Below are 15,215 nucleotides of genomic sequence, written 5' to 3' on the forward strand. Positions count from 1 at the left end.
CCTTCGTGTGAACTTCCTGGTCTCGAACCAACAGGAGTTCTAGCTGCGTGTCACGTGTCCAGCCTCGCTGAACTCTGACGTTGAGTGCGTCTTGTCGAAGTCGGAGCTGAGCAGAGGGGTGAGTTTCTAAAATCTTTACGTTAGCTAACAGTCCAACCTACAGAAAGCATCTGCACATGCTCATCAGTTAAAGTCATTACTGTGTGGTTGATCGCGCTTGAGCAGCTGATGCAAGTAAAGTTTTTGTAGGTTACACACGTTTGAAAAAAATCTGTTATGCAACAATAGGAATCAATGACATTTCTGCAGTTACAGGTTAACGTGTTTGAAAAGCGATTACAGTCCAATGCTACTTTGAATTGTTACATTTTCTGGACTGTATTTAGAGGCTTTTTTTTTAAACCATCCAAATCTACTTAGAAGACAGGAGATTCTAGCAATACCACTCACCTTTGTATCTTTTCTTAATGTTATCTCAGTTTAAAATCAAATAGAATAGAATAGCTCTTAATTGCCATTGTACATGTACAACGGAATTATGGAAATTATGGTTTCTAGTAATACCTGTCTGCACATCCTTAGATACACTGCAAATTCACCATAGTTGTACTGGTGCCACTTTTTCTTCTTTGTCTGAGATGGCCACAGTAACTGAAAATCTGCACTGTTTCTAAGACTAATGAACTGAGAACAGGCACAAGCAGTAAGCAGTGAAGCTTAAAATGTCATTTCTCATTTGAGTCACATTGTGTTTCATTATCTCATGTGAGGATTTACACACGAGTTAATACTTAATGAGCAACAGCAGACTGATAGGTAAGTTAAAGTTTTACAGTTTGCTTTAAGACAATGCAGAAGTGCAAAATGTGGAAATCCTGCACTGAATGGTTGAAATCTTCATTCAAATGCTAAACTGGCCCTATGACAGGTCAGTCCACCAGTGCCCAGCAGCCCACATGGTATGGTGTGCCATTTTGTGGTTATTTAAAAGAAAAAAGTTTTTTTTTTTCCTGGAGGTACCAGAGTGGTGTGAAGTGTTTTTGTTCTATAGCTTCACCAAGGCCATGGACATTTGAAAAGGTATACACCTCATTTGCCTGTGGCAATGGTATTAGCTCAGTAATAAACCCAGTATTTTCAAAAATTTTAAACTTCTCCTGGAAAAATTGATAAAACGTAGGAGTCTCCAGAACTGTTAGGCCCCAGCATCGACTGTTACCACTCACAAGAGAAGGAGTGCCATGTCTTTATGAATTAAATATAAATGAAGAATTCTTTGGCAAGTGCTAACTAGGATTGGATCCATCCTTACAGGCACTGTAGGAACTGTTAATTAGCTCTGCTGGGCCTACAATGCTTAATCCTTGGCCACAAGACTGGTGTGCATCAATTCCCTCTTGTTGGCTTACTTTTCAGGGCCTGCTGCAGAATTTGGCTTCTGCAGGCCTGAATTATAAATCTGGAGGACAAGTGTACATGCCCAGGCTTCGGGATAGTTCGTGGCCTCCATGATTGAGGCAAACAACCAGGTCTGGCTGTCAGGTTTAGTTTGTCAGACCAGGACTGCATAGTTGTTCTGGCAGCTTCTATAGAACCTTAAGCCTTGTTTTTGGCCAGGTTTTGGTTGTGTTTTGTATGAACTGCAACCTCACAAGAGCCCGTTTACCGGACTCACCAATGTCTGCTTTTGAACTATAGATGTTGCTATTGAGGATTATTTTATATTATTGTTCTCCTTTTGTTAATACAAAAGGAGAAGTCCAAACAGTAAACACAGCTATTGCAGAGTTTTCCTCAGAACAGTTTAATATTTTCAAGTTGTTAAGCTCTGTGTAAACCCTGGGCATCTCTGAGCTCTGAACTTCTTGCAAACTTGTGTATTCAACAATGACCATCTTGTGCACGCCAGGTTACAAAAAACAAGGCCTGCACGAAAAGTTGAAACAAAAGTAAAGAGTGGAACTGGTACCAAGAGTTGTGACGTCACTTTTGGCGCACGTTGCCGTTCTTAAGGGTGACAAAAACCATGTGTCAGTATACTAGCCCGCCTCCCCTTCCAAAGCCTTCGATGCTTGTTGCCTCCTGGGAATACGAGGCGGGTCTGGGCCCGGGCTGGAGAGTTGGCGCAGTGGCAGGAAGGCTGCTGTGTTGCCTGGGATTACTCCTCATCCCCTACCCAACCCTGTTGCTGGTCACATGCTCTATAATGTTGTACTGTGGACATTTATGTGCTTTCTGTGCAGAGGAGTTTTTTTGTTTCCTGTTCTCATGCTGTCCTCCTATAGCCCAGCATGAGTAGAGGTCTCTTTTTTCCTCTTGTACTTTCCCATTGTAGTGTACATTTCAGTGGTTTTTCTGCAATGCAACCGTTCTCTGACTTGTATCCCCATGTGATGTCTGTGTTGTGTGTGTAAGGTCGGGGGCGGGTTCATTCCACTGCAGGGCAACCTGCCACTGCAAGTGGCGAATAAAATTTGAACTTGAACTTAATTGAGGGACATGCAGTACTGTGCTCAAGGTTGAGATAGGGTCAGATAACATTTTCAAACCAGGCCTTCCCGAGTCAGGACGACCTGAACTCTATTCAGACAATTTTCTTGGGAGTCACAATTATAAAGAACAAGCAATTTATTATACTATTACATATACATATACTCTCTCATAAACACCTTATTCTTAGAGGGTAGGACCCAATGGGGGTCTGTTTAATGGTTCTCTAGATTCAGAGGTAAGTAAGTACACATGTTCAGTAAGATGAGAGTTATAAAATATAGATAGTTATGCTTTACAACTCAAGTGAATTAAATTTAAATTATATAGAGCAAAATCACAGCAACAGTTGCTTTGTGGTGCTTTATATTCTAACGTAAAAGAGCCCACAATAATCTTCATAAATATATCATCTTCATGTTGGTAATATTGATGAAATGATAAGAAGAACTTTTGTGCTCTGAACTTTGTATAGACAGATGTGATTCCTGTATGTTATTCTATATCTTTAAGTCCTTGACTGAGAAACTGCCATATTGCATTATTTCTGGGCTGTGTCACGTCATATTTGGTCTAATTACTAACTTTCACTACAAGTTTCATGGTACTGATCTTGTCTGATTTGTTGGGTGACATTATTGTATTTTTTTTATTTTTATTTTTATTTTTTGTCTTTTTGCCTGTCCTGTTTGGCTCTTTTGCCATCAGAATTATTGCCTAAAGGCAAAGAAAGATGCCCAACAGATTTACTTTACCAAATTGACCATCCCAGCCTTGCCATAATGGTCCATTTGATTCACCTTTTATTGTTTATTTTATTTTCACTTGCTGAATACGGGACAGACTTGACTGGAGGAAAGAAGGGGAGAAAGAAAGAGGGAAAGAGAAACAGCTGAGAAGAGGGACGGGGGAGAAGGGCAAAAAACAAAAACCAACAGAATGGGCAGGAAAAAAAAATGCATCTATCGATCACCTGGATCACCTGTTGAGAAAGAAAAAAGAAAACAAGCAGAAGAGAACAAGAGTAATAGAATAAACAACATCACAATGATATATGGGAATATGACAGTAAATACTAAATATTAAACATTATTGTGCAGCACATAAGATCAACAGAACACAGTGTGCTTTGAGGTAGGAGCCAAAAAGGGTGTAGTTTGTGGGTGTGATCACCCGTGTGTACACCTGTGAGCATGGACACGCTTGTTTTTTTAAAAGGTTCCTTCATGTAATGATCTGCTAGAGGGTGTGGGGGGGCCACAGCCCTGTCCTCCAGCGCATGAAGCAGGTATGGAGGAGATCAAAACTCCAGACATCCAGAGGCCCCCAGAACACAAGAGACCAAGGAAGACCAACAGAGGGGCAGCCGCGCCACTGTCCCAGAAGAGCTGAGGAGAGTCCCAGATGAGGGCTCACTCAGCAGTCGCGGAGCAGATGCCAGGGGGAGTTGCAGTGACGCGCTCGTGAGCTCCGCTGGCAGCCAGCTGTGCCTGAGTGACCGAGCCCCAGGCCGAGAGGCCGGGGGCACCCCACCTCCGAAGTGGCCCGAGCGAGCCCCAGGCTCCAGGCCCCGATAAGTAGGGATGGGACCGGTTCTGACATAAACGGTAGTAACCAGACCGAAAAGCAGCGCACATTTCGGTGCTTTATTTCGGTGCTTTTTTTCCTGAGCTGTGATACACTTCTAGCCAATCATTTTACGTTTCCGAGAATAGTAGGCGGGTCCAGGTACGTACGTTCTTTTAGAGCAGAGCTACAGATTAAAAATGTCCAAGGCGAAGCGGTCAAAAGTCTGGCTGTACTTCACAGCAAAATATGCAAACTCAGCAGCAACAAGTGCTTTAAGCTGATACTGTGATACTGTCAAAGGAAGTAACACCTCGAATCCGATGAAACACCTGGCGATGCATAGCGTTTTTTTTAAAAGCCCAGAAATGCGCCGTATTTGATAGCTTGCTGTGAGACCTCACACCGAGCGCATCTACTGCGGGTGGGTTGGCTGTTATGCAACATCCCCCAAAAACACGAAGAGGAGAGTCCTGGCCCCTAGCCCTGCCAGTGTAGCAGAAATGATGATGGATGATGATGCAGCAGCAGCTGTTCTTTTCTGCGTGCGTAGCTTCATGTTGTTCGAGTGTAATTTAATAATAATAATAGATACTTTATTGATCCCCATGGGGAAATTACTTGTTTTTCTCTGCATTTGACCCATTCACTCAGTGAAGCAGTGGGCAGCCCACTAAGCAGGCGCCCGGGGAGCAGTGTGTAGGGACGGTAGCTTGCTCAGGGGTACCTCAGGGTAGCCGTTAAGTGGATTCGAACCGCCGACCTTCCGATCATGGGGCGACCACTTTACCTACTGAGCTATCCCTGCTCAGTAGGTAAAGTAGGCTAACCACGTTATTACATTAATGCATGTAAGGTGAACTAGCAAACATCATCATAGCTACATGCGGCTGTCTTCTTGTTTGATGGCAGATACTCCCTTCACCCTGGCCAAAAAGGCTAAAATGACCAAAGAAAAAGTGGAAAACAGTTAAACATGAGAGGTTTTTGGACAAAGTTTGTGTTTTTTCCATTGTTTAAGCACTGCTTCCAGCCATGAGTGATACCATATATGCCCCATAGCTGCAGAAAAGGCTAACATTGTTATCTTTTTACAAAAAACAGCTGAACATGAGAGGTTTTTGGACCAATTTTGTGTTCTCCATTCTTTAAGCACCGGTTTGAGCACCGTTTGAGCACCGGCACCGTTTCAAAAGTACCGATTTGGCACCGGTATCAGATAAAACCTAAACGATACCCATCCCTACCGATAAGCGGCCGCCAAGGAGTGAGCCGGTGTGTACCTGGACGCCCATCCCCGGACACAAAGAACCTCCAACGCACCGATGTCTGAGGGAGTCCGCCACTGGCAGGGGAAGTGGTGGTGGGGGGAGATAGGCCTCCAAACCTTGGAGGGCCTGAGATGTCCCCAGAGAGGTGGCGTCTGATACCCAACCTGACATATAGAGACAGGCATACAGGCACACACAGATACAAACATCCATTCCCACCCTCATGCTCTCATATGCACTTACTCCACACTCAACCAACGTGGAGACAGACATAAAGAGACGCTGTACACACGATCACACTCCCCAAAGGTACTCTACGAACCGGGTCTAGGTACCCTTGCCCCTGGAGGGGGGAACTGCACCCAGACCCAGGTGGTGTTACCCTTTTCCCTGCGGTGGGGAGAGGCAGACCGCCCCGACTCCGCAGCAGCAGGGAGGCCCCACACTCCAGACCGCAGTCGGACGGCCAACTCCTCCTCCTAGCCCCCCCGCTCCAGCAGGCCGCAGAGAATGGGGGTGAGAGAAGACTCCAAACCTCCCTCCACCCGCTCATTGTAGTGTTGATGCATGTGTGTTCTAAGGTGCATTTAAAACCCAGGAGGGCATGGAGCTACCTGCCAGAGAGCAGCAGGTAAGCGCATAGTCCCTCCTGCTAGCCCTCAATGTCTACGTGTATTTAAAATTGAGAGGTGGGCAACGACGCCAGGGGTGAGGTGTACACCCTGATGGTACTTTGGATTCCGTGTATCGTGCCCACCCCCAAGATCCTATATGTATGTGTAATGAGAGTGTGAGTAATGTGAATGTCTAAGTTGTGGGATAAAATTGAGGCAGAGGCAGCCAGAAGGGGACAGAGGGGGGGGGGGGTAGCCTCCTCTGCACCCTGGTGACATACCCCTACTCCAAGGCCCTGCATGTGTGGGTGGTTGTGGTGGAGTGGGAAGAGGGAGGCAGTTGGAGATGGGGAGGGAAAGAAGGGAGGGCCAAGTGACCCCTCCCTGGGGCCAGCTCCCCCGCTGACCCCAGTAGGCACCCCCATACTCCGCGACCCGCCAGGGAAAGGGGGCCCAGGCCCATCCGGACCGGGGCCCAGTGCAGCAGCGCCTCCCGGCCCCACAGAGCCCAGGACAGTCCACACAACCCCACCACAGAAAAAACTGCACCCACCCCACCATCCACTCATCTTCCAGACTACATAAGACAATAGACGCCCAGGCTGAGATCTTCCTCCACCTCTTCTGTATCTCCCCCTCCTGCAGAGAGAGTTCCTGAAGAGAGGAAAGCTCCTGCAAGGTGTGACAATCTCCCCCACCAGTTGAAGAGCCCCCCAGGTGGCTCGACGCACCAGCGGCACCCTGCGCCAGGGCTGGGCCCCCATGCACGCACCCGCCCACAACCCCGGCAACACACCAACCAGGACCCAAGCCCCCGAGGCCCGGCCAGGGCCCCAGCTCAGAGACGGAGCGCCCCCAGAACCTCACGCCCATCCCGGACCCACCCAGGGGCAGCCAGGCTACCAGGTCAGTAACCCACGTCCGTCAGCACAGACCCTCCCCTAGCCTTGCTGCACGCAGCCACGAGGAAACAGTCACCTGAGAGCCAACAGAGCCCCTAACTGGACATGACCGCTACCCCGGGTTGAGCCCCCCAAGGAAGATGCCTCCGGGGAACCCCCCGACGCCCTAAGCCTGTCCCTACCCCCACACCAATCACAACAGTGAAGGCGGGACCAAACTATGACCCTCCACCCCCACTAGGTGATGGAGCTGATCAAAGGAGCCCAGAGCAATTGATCTGATGTGGTGGCAGAGGCTGTATCAAGACTAATGTAATCTAATAGATAATTTCTATATTGGTTAGAATTAAGATTATTTTTATTTTTCCAGTTCATGAGGACAGTTTTCTTGGCTATGCATAGGGCAGTGAAAACCATATGGGCTATATTCTTTTCTGAAGTGACATTATCTAAGCTGCCCAACAAACACACTAAGGGGGAAGTTGGAATGTTATATTTCAGGTACTTTGATAAGTCTTCACATATCTCGCGCCAAAACTTCTGAACTGGTGGACAGAACCAAAGAGCATGGATATAATTGTCCGGTGAATTGGGTGACATTATTGTAAATAAGGACCAGCACTCTGTGAACTGAATTTAAGCTGGTACTGGAAGCGGAAGACAGACTCACTGATAAAGCACATTTGTTAATAGGGCCTTTTTACCATAAGCTACAATCATTTTGAGCCAAGTAATAAAATTTACATTAATATTTATAATGCCTGACTTTGTCACTATTAGTGACTGAATGCGCTAAACCTAACACTACAGCAAGCTTCTAATGAATTCAAGTCCTCTTCGTAAGTGGTTTTGTGGGGTCACTTAAGAGTTCTCTCTTAGCTGTAGGCCATCAAATGCTGCAGTTTACCGAAAGACCATTTTGCCAATGGTCAATGATTGCACAGTTATATAACCAAATTACGAATTGCACCACACTTTTCAGAGATTAGCAGTGAATGTATGTCTTTGCATGTCTGGACTGCTGAAAACCACGAATTAAAGTATAGAAATTTGTACATTTGTGTAAAAAACATGCTTGATATACCTTTTTAAATTAAGACTGAAAGCATTTATCTAAATAAATGTGCTGTTATTCTCCAATCTTTTGTTTGTTTTGTTCACAGCAGCAGTGAAAGGTAAACTATGGGTCGCCTGGATGGGAAAGTGATTGTTCTGTCCGCTGCTGCTCAGGGGATTGGACGTGCTGCAGCAATGGTAAAAACATTTCATATCTTCTTCTTAACATCTCACTGATTTAGTGGCTTCTAAATCACAGCAGAAAATGTTTATTTAGTAGTTAAATATTGCACTTATTCAGTGCTCTTTACATTTTGATAAGTATTAAATATAGATTAACTAATATAGGATATACTGCTTAGAGTTAAAGATTTTAAGAAGTCCCGTGATGTAATTTTTCTTAATGTAATTTAAAACATGTTTCTTCCAACTTCCTTATGTATAGAAACACTTAAGCATGTCACCTAATGTCCTGTAAATGACTGCTGTAATAGTGATTCCTGAGTTAATGGAGGCAAAGGTTCAGGACCGTCCTTTAGGGATATTCTTGCCAAAGAGATAACAACACACTTGAAAATCTCACACACTGGATTGGACCATCGCTACATCTGTTCCCTCCAAGTGATCTTAAAGTGTGCAAAGGTGCCTTGTATTACAGTGAACTGGGTTTTTATTGGAGGAATTCAACCTAAAAGTTAAAAGATGCAAATGTTATAAGGGGTCTTTTGAGCAAATCCATTTGCACTTTAAAAACCTGCCTTATTGATGGGAAGTTGAATGGATTTCAGAAGAGTTGTGGAACTGTGGATGGATATTGACAGTCTGCTTTCAGATGCTTGATAATGAGATATTGATTGGTATTGATGATCTGAATTATTCCCTGTAGTTGGAGTGCCCTCGTCCATTCGTACAGCAATTTAGATTCCTGCTCAGTTGTGTCTGTGGCTCGGTGTCCTTCTCTTTTCGGTTTTGTGTCATAACCAATCATCATAATTGCAAATTTTTCCTTAAATTTTATAGCACAGCATGTAGAACATTGAGGAACCACTTGGAACTGAACACTGATTATTTTTTTTTAAACTGTAGGCATTTGCTAAGGAGGGAGCTCAGGTCACAGCCACAGACATAAATGGAGAAAAGCTGAAGGAGCTGGATGGTATTCAAGGCAAGTTTCATCTCTGCTGATCTATGACTGCCATCTTCTGGCTATTTGAGGCATTGCAAAAGGGATGCCAGTTTACTCCTATCCCTTCATTCAAGTTCTTTCACAACTTAATTATTTGATGCAAAGTTTTAAAATTTTGATTACTTTGAAATAGCTTGTACTTAGAGATAGGGTGGGAAGTTCAGTTATTCAAGAGGGGCTTAGATTAAAACCGTGGTTCCTCCACATCGAAAGGAGCCAGTTGAGATGGTTCGGGTATCTGACAAGGATGCCTCGTGGGTGCACCGTGAGGGAGGTTTTCTGGGATTGTCTGACTGAGAGGAGGTTTTAGCCTATAAAGCCTAGGACCTAGGTTCTCTGCTTAGGTTACCGGCACCAGATAAGTGGAAGAAGCAATGCATGCATTCTACTAATTTCTCTCATTTTGGCCAAAGCAGCTAATTAGTATAAATGCATAACACCTATGCTTTCCCCAGAGTGAAGTTGTTTTTTCTACAAGAGCCATTTAACGTATCTCTATTAGAGAAATTGAAATTGCACTGTGGTAATTTTAAAAAGAAAAAAAAAACAGATTATCTCATTTCTGGTGTGCATATCATATATTAGTTGTAAAAGGCTTTATATGGGTTTTAATTGTCTTTTCTTCAAGACTGTGAGAAGAGAACCATATCTCTATTTATTCTGGTCTCTGCAGTAAATGAGTTTGAATAAATAGGACATGAGCAACATTCTTCTTCTGATATCACGCCTGAGCACTTCACCCTCTTAACTGGCTTTCTGCAGAGCCATTGAGCGGTCAGTAGGAAAAGATGTATGTTGAAGAAGATAGCAGCCAGGACCATTGTTTTGCTGTGTAACTGTGAAAATGATTGATAAATGAAGCTGCTATACCTTGAATTATTTCATGCACTAAAATAAAGCCAGCTGTTATGAAGACAAAAGCAGTGCAAGTATAATCTAAACTGTCCTTGTTTTTGTTTTCGGTGTCAGGGATCAGGACCAAAGTGGTGGACGTGACCAAGAAGGACCAAGTAGAAGCCCTGGCCAAGGAACATGACCATGTAGATGTTCTGTTCAACGTTGCTGGGTACTTTTTAAATTAGTTTTTATTTCTCTGATTTACTGAAGAAACAAAAACCTTACATAATTCTTGGAAAAACAAAATGTATGGTATTTAGAAGTTCCACATCAAGTAAAACAAATAAAGCTGTAATTTGCACCATTTTTGGAAGTAAATTCATGTGAGTTATTGTTGACAACAGATTAAAGTAGAAAACTGAAAAAAATATGTCAAAACCAGAATTCCTAAATCAGCAGTCACTGTGCATTTTACTTGTAGTTTCAAATAAACGTTAAGTTATTCTTTTTAACCATGAGGAAGTCAGGAGAGACAGAGAAGTATGTGAGGGTGGTGCAGGACATGTAAGAGGACAGCGAGACAGCGGTAAGGTGTGCAGTAGGAGCAGTGTTGGGTAAGTTACTTTAAAATAGTAACTTAGTTACATTACTAGTTACTTCTCTCAAAAGTAACTCAGTTACTTCAAGTTACTCGTTACTTTCAAAGTAACTAGTTACTAGGGAAAGTAACTTTGGTTTTACTCAGAATTCTCTTGTTAATGTGTTTCTTCCATAACTTTGCCAGTCTTCTAGCTTGCTTACTTGCCACAAGTGCACTGTGCCACCTACCAATAGAAAGGAAAAGATAATGTGCATATTTCCACGAGAGAAATCCCACGCCTGGACCGTCATTGACTGCTGCCATGATTCTAGCCTACGTCACAGCGTCATGTGCACCTTTTACATCCAACACAAAAACTGCAGTCGTGGTGCTTTCGATTGTACTCGGAAATTCTGCCTTCTGAATAGGAAGATGTAGGTAACACCAGACTGCAGGTGAGCTGCATACAGAGCTGGACTGGGACAGAAAATCGTCCCGGGCATTTTGACTAGAGACCGGCCCACCATTATAGGAAGAATCATAAAGCCTTTGAATGAAAATAAACACTGTTGTGACAGTGATGTACACTGTTTTGATGGTATATATGCATCAATCTATCAATCGTTTGTTGTAAGATTCAGATAATTATTTTTTTAAAAGCTAGACATTTTAAATGAGAATAAGAAAGAAAAGTATTTCTTTGTGCCCCCCTTTCCCTGTTAATGCCCTACCTGGCCCCCTGGCAACACTTTGCTAGACCCGCCCCTGCACACTTACCAGCTGTCAGTAGAAAAGGATCCTGGTGTTATTTGTCTCTCAGAAACAGTTCATAACTTCCCTTCAACTCATTCATGTCACCTAAAAGGTAAACCTGTTTCTCCATCACCTGTTCAGCTCTGATGATTCAGTAAGGACATCTCCTGGTTTCATCTTCATGTTTCCCTCTCACCACATATCCAAACCGACATCATGACCAGCAGCTTTACAGCTGTGGCTCCAGCAAACATCAGCTGATACTAGAAATTAATATTAAATAAATTCTAACAACAGCTGATCAAGCTTAAAAGTGCTGCTGTTGTTTAGCGCGACATCCGCTGGTTTCCTCTTTCGGCGCAAAGTGAGCGATAAACAAACAAGAGAGCCGATCAGCTGATCATTGATCAGTTTTCATGACTGAAGTAGAAACGGGAGAGGGAGGGGGGAGAATGAAAGAAGAAGAGGCAGCTGTGCAGCGTAAACACAGAATAACTCCAGCTTTGTGTCTTTTTCATTGTAGCTGAATTACGGGACAAACTGTTCCTTTTCACCTCAATAAGAAACGCGTAATATTTTCTCTGAATACCAGACAGGACGGTTGGCAACTCTAATAACTTATAAACAAAATAAAGTTCAACATCAGTAACATCATAGCACCACCCAGCTGTGTAGAAACTCCGTCATGCTAGCTAGCACGCAGTACGGAAAACGTCAGAATAACAAAAATAAACTCCACCTAAACTTGGTTCATATCTGACCCAGAGAGACTGCAGGTCATAACTTCTTACCTGAAGTTCAGTTCACACTTGGACCGGCGGCCGCCTCGGGTCTCTTTTCCTTCTGCGCCCCCTTTCCTTCATCCACCTGCTGGCCTCCACCACTTGCTAATGTTACTGAATCTGTGGAAGCTCCGCGATGCCACCACACGAAGTAACGAGTAACGAGCCTATCTAAATCCCAGTAACGACTAACGCGTTCCTGATTTTGGCATAATAACTAGTTACCGTGCTCGTTACCACAATAATAACGTAGTTACTGTAACGCGTTACTTAATAACACGTTAGTCCCAACACTGAGTAGGAGTGACAGATGGGTTCAGGGTAAGGGTGGGATTACATTAGGGATCAGCTCTGAGCCCCTTCTTGTTTGCAGTGGTGATGGACAGGATGACAGATGAGGTCAGACAGGAGATACTGTGCACTATGATTATTTAAAGACAGAATACATGTGAATTAGATGGACACAGGTCGAAAGGTGAACATGCAAGTGAAGGTAGTGAAGGTAGATCAGTTTAAATACCTGCGTTCAACCATCAAAACCAATGGACAGTGCACAAGAGAGGTGAAGAAGAGATTGCAGGAGCATGGAGTGGCTGGAGACAAGTGTCTGGGATAATTTGTGACAGAAAGATAGCAACAAGAGTGAAAGGAAAGGTTCAAAAGATGGTAATAAAGATGCTCAGATTTTTGAGTGAACAGGATGGGTAATATTAGAACTGAGTACATCAGAGGGACAGCTCAGGTCGAACGGTTTGGAGACAGAGTTAGAAAGTCTAGGCTGAGATGGTTTGGAGATGTGCAGAGGAGGGACAGTGGACAGAGGATGTTGCCAGCAAGGAGGAAAAAAGACACAGATGAGGTTCTCGGATGAAGTCAAGGAGGACATGCAGTGTTGGTGTGACATAGGTGGAAGCTAGGAATAAGATGTGATGTCAGTTGGATGATCTGCTGTGGTGACCGCAAAAGGAGAAAAAAAGATCAAATTGAAGTTACACTTTTCTAATTCACCCATCTGTCTCCTGCTTACTACTTAATTACATTTCCAAAACCCCATAACATACATACATAACCCCCTCTCCCCTTTTCTCAATTTTATTAACAGGTTTCTTCTACATTATCACCTTTGAGTTTTATCTTGAAATGGCAGTAGTTTACCACTCTGGTTTTGATTAAGTTATTAGGTACAGATATTGTCACTTGTGTCTCACTGTTTGTCCAAATTGTCATATTAATGCTGTCTAAAGTTATTAGATGAGGCTATTTTTCCACTAAATGTCTGTGCTCGTACACAGATTTGTGCATCATGGCACCATCTTGGATTGTGAAGAGGATGACTGGGACTTCACAATGAATGTCAATGTGCGGAGCATGTACCTGATGAGCAAGGCTTTCTTGCCTAAGGTGACTTTTGGCCACTTCACCAAACTCTTAACACCATTTATCCTGTGAATGTAATAGGTGCTACTGATAATAGTGTGACATATGCCTTTAATTTTGTTCTCATCCGTTGTTGGATTAGCTGCATTAACTGTACCACTGTGAACCCATGACATGATGGGTGAGGACTGCTCAGCTACTAATCCTGCTTTAGCTGCAAACTAACCAAACTGCCAAACTGTACCTTTAGCGCAGATCTCGGCACTTTTTATTGCTTTGTTTGTGTAGTTTTAATCTGGATTCAACAAAAACAATTCTGTTAATATGCCATTTGTCATTCTAGATGTTGGCAAAGAAGGCGGGAAACATTATTAACATGGCATCTGTTGCATCAAGCATAAAAGGTAAACGATCTTCCTCAGATCTTTTTTTTTTTTTATTGCAGTTGCTTGTAGAACTATTCCTACTTAAAGGGACACGATGTCTTTGAAGTTTGGCCAGTCTTTGCAATCCTCTTATCTCAGATAAATGCTTTGCCTGCGTATGGCTGTGTGTGAGTGACAGATGTGTTTCCTCAACACAGGCGTTGTTAAGCGGTGTGTCTATAGTACCTCCAAGGCTGCAGTGATTGGGCTCACCAAGTCCATAGCTGCGGATTTCATTGAGCAAGGCATTCGCTGTAACTGTGTTTGTCCTGGTAAGGTTAGAACACAGTGCAACAAATCACCATATCACCATGTGTTTTTAGTCTTCCTCAGTGATACTCAAAGTATACTGTAAACGTCCTTGAAATTAAACTAAATTGATGGGGTGTTTTAGCTGAAGGTTGTTTCATGTTAGGGCACACTGGCTTAAGAGCCAGTCTAAAAAGATGCTGTGTATACTTTTATTTTGATTATTTATATACATCACATCCAAGTCCAACCCAATCGTATTTGATACTTATTAATAGAAAAATGTTCATTTAGCCAAAGACCATAATTTCTTAACTAACTCTTGTCTTTTGATAAACATTTCATTAGGCTTGCTCTCTTTCTATTTCTGTAGGGACTGTTGATACTCCATCACTGAGGGGTAGGATCCAGGCTCAGCCCGACCCAGAACAGGTATTGCAGGCTTTGATGTACATTTTCGCCAACCTGACAGTAATGCCTGCGTGATTCATATACTATGTGTCATATGTTATCTTTATTTACACAATGTTAAATAATGATGACTGGATGATGAAGATAATGAATGATCCAATTATAACTCATTTACAGGCTTATAAAGACTTTATGGCAAGACAGAAAACTGGCAGGCTGTGCACAGCCGAAGAGGTTGCACACCTGTGCGTATACCTGGCCTCAGATGAGGTGAGTGCTTGCACAGATGTAATTCAGGAGGTATAATAATAGTATGAATAGAGTGTAGGTATCATAGGAATACACATACCTAGAGAAAGCTGTAGATATTTTTGTCAGTAAAGTAATTTACCAGTGGTTTTAAACTGTCTGGGCCCTCCACAGTCAGCCTATGTGACTGGGACAGAGCACATCATCGATGGAGGTTGGAGACTGTGAGGAAACTGGAAGGACTACATCATTACAGAAGTGGAATCCAAACCTTGAATTCAAATAAAGTTGTCATAAATGGATAATTTTTTAAAATTATTATTATAAAATAAGAAAAAAATATCAGTAATATTGCATATTTTATGGAAAAATGTCTTGTTTTGCAACTGAAACCTATGCTGCAAATATATTTGTCATCCTAAATTCAAAATATAAATAATGTACAGAAGTGTGTAATCAACTTTAAA

At 43.0% G+C, this 15,215-nt stretch overlaps 1 protein-coding gene across 3 annotated transcripts; it reads left to right on the forward strand.

Annotated features, from left to right (window-relative positions):
* Positions 1-57: 57 nt before the first annotated feature.
* On the forward strand, positions 58-15,208 carry bdh2 (3-hydroxybutyrate dehydrogenase, type 2). Of its 3 annotated transcripts, none has more exons than XM_085459270.1 (10): positions 58-118; positions 8,007-8,097; positions 8,986-9,064; positions 10,055-10,151; positions 13,330-13,438; positions 13,758-13,818; positions 13,998-14,111; positions 14,462-14,520; positions 14,677-14,769; positions 14,923-15,208. In XM_085459270.1, exons 2-10 carry the CDS (start codon positions 8,026-8,028, stop codon positions 14,974-14,976), a joined length of 738 nt encoding a protein of 245 aa, XP_085315396.1. In that variant the 5' UTR covers positions 58-118; positions 8,007-8,025; the 3' UTR covers positions 14,977-15,208. The 3 variants fall into 3 exon arrangements, with proteins under 3 accessions (XP_085315396.1, XP_085315397.1, XP_085315398.1); XM_085459271.1 differs by having other exon boundaries at positions 8,010-8,097; XM_085459272.1 differs by lacking the exon at positions 58-118 and adding an exon at positions 7,861-7,883 and having other exon boundaries at positions 8,010-8,097.
* Positions 15,209-15,215: the final 7 nt, after the last annotated feature.

This window comes from Copadichromis virginalis, linkage group LG6, assembly GCF_057382275.1.
Source record: "Copadichromis virginalis isolate Kocher_CV1m ecotype Utaka linkage group LG6, C_Virginalis_male_GT1.1, whole genome shotgun sequence".
NCBI classification, from domain to species: Eukaryota; Metazoa; Chordata; class Actinopteri; order Cichliformes; family Cichlidae; genus Copadichromis; species Copadichromis virginalis.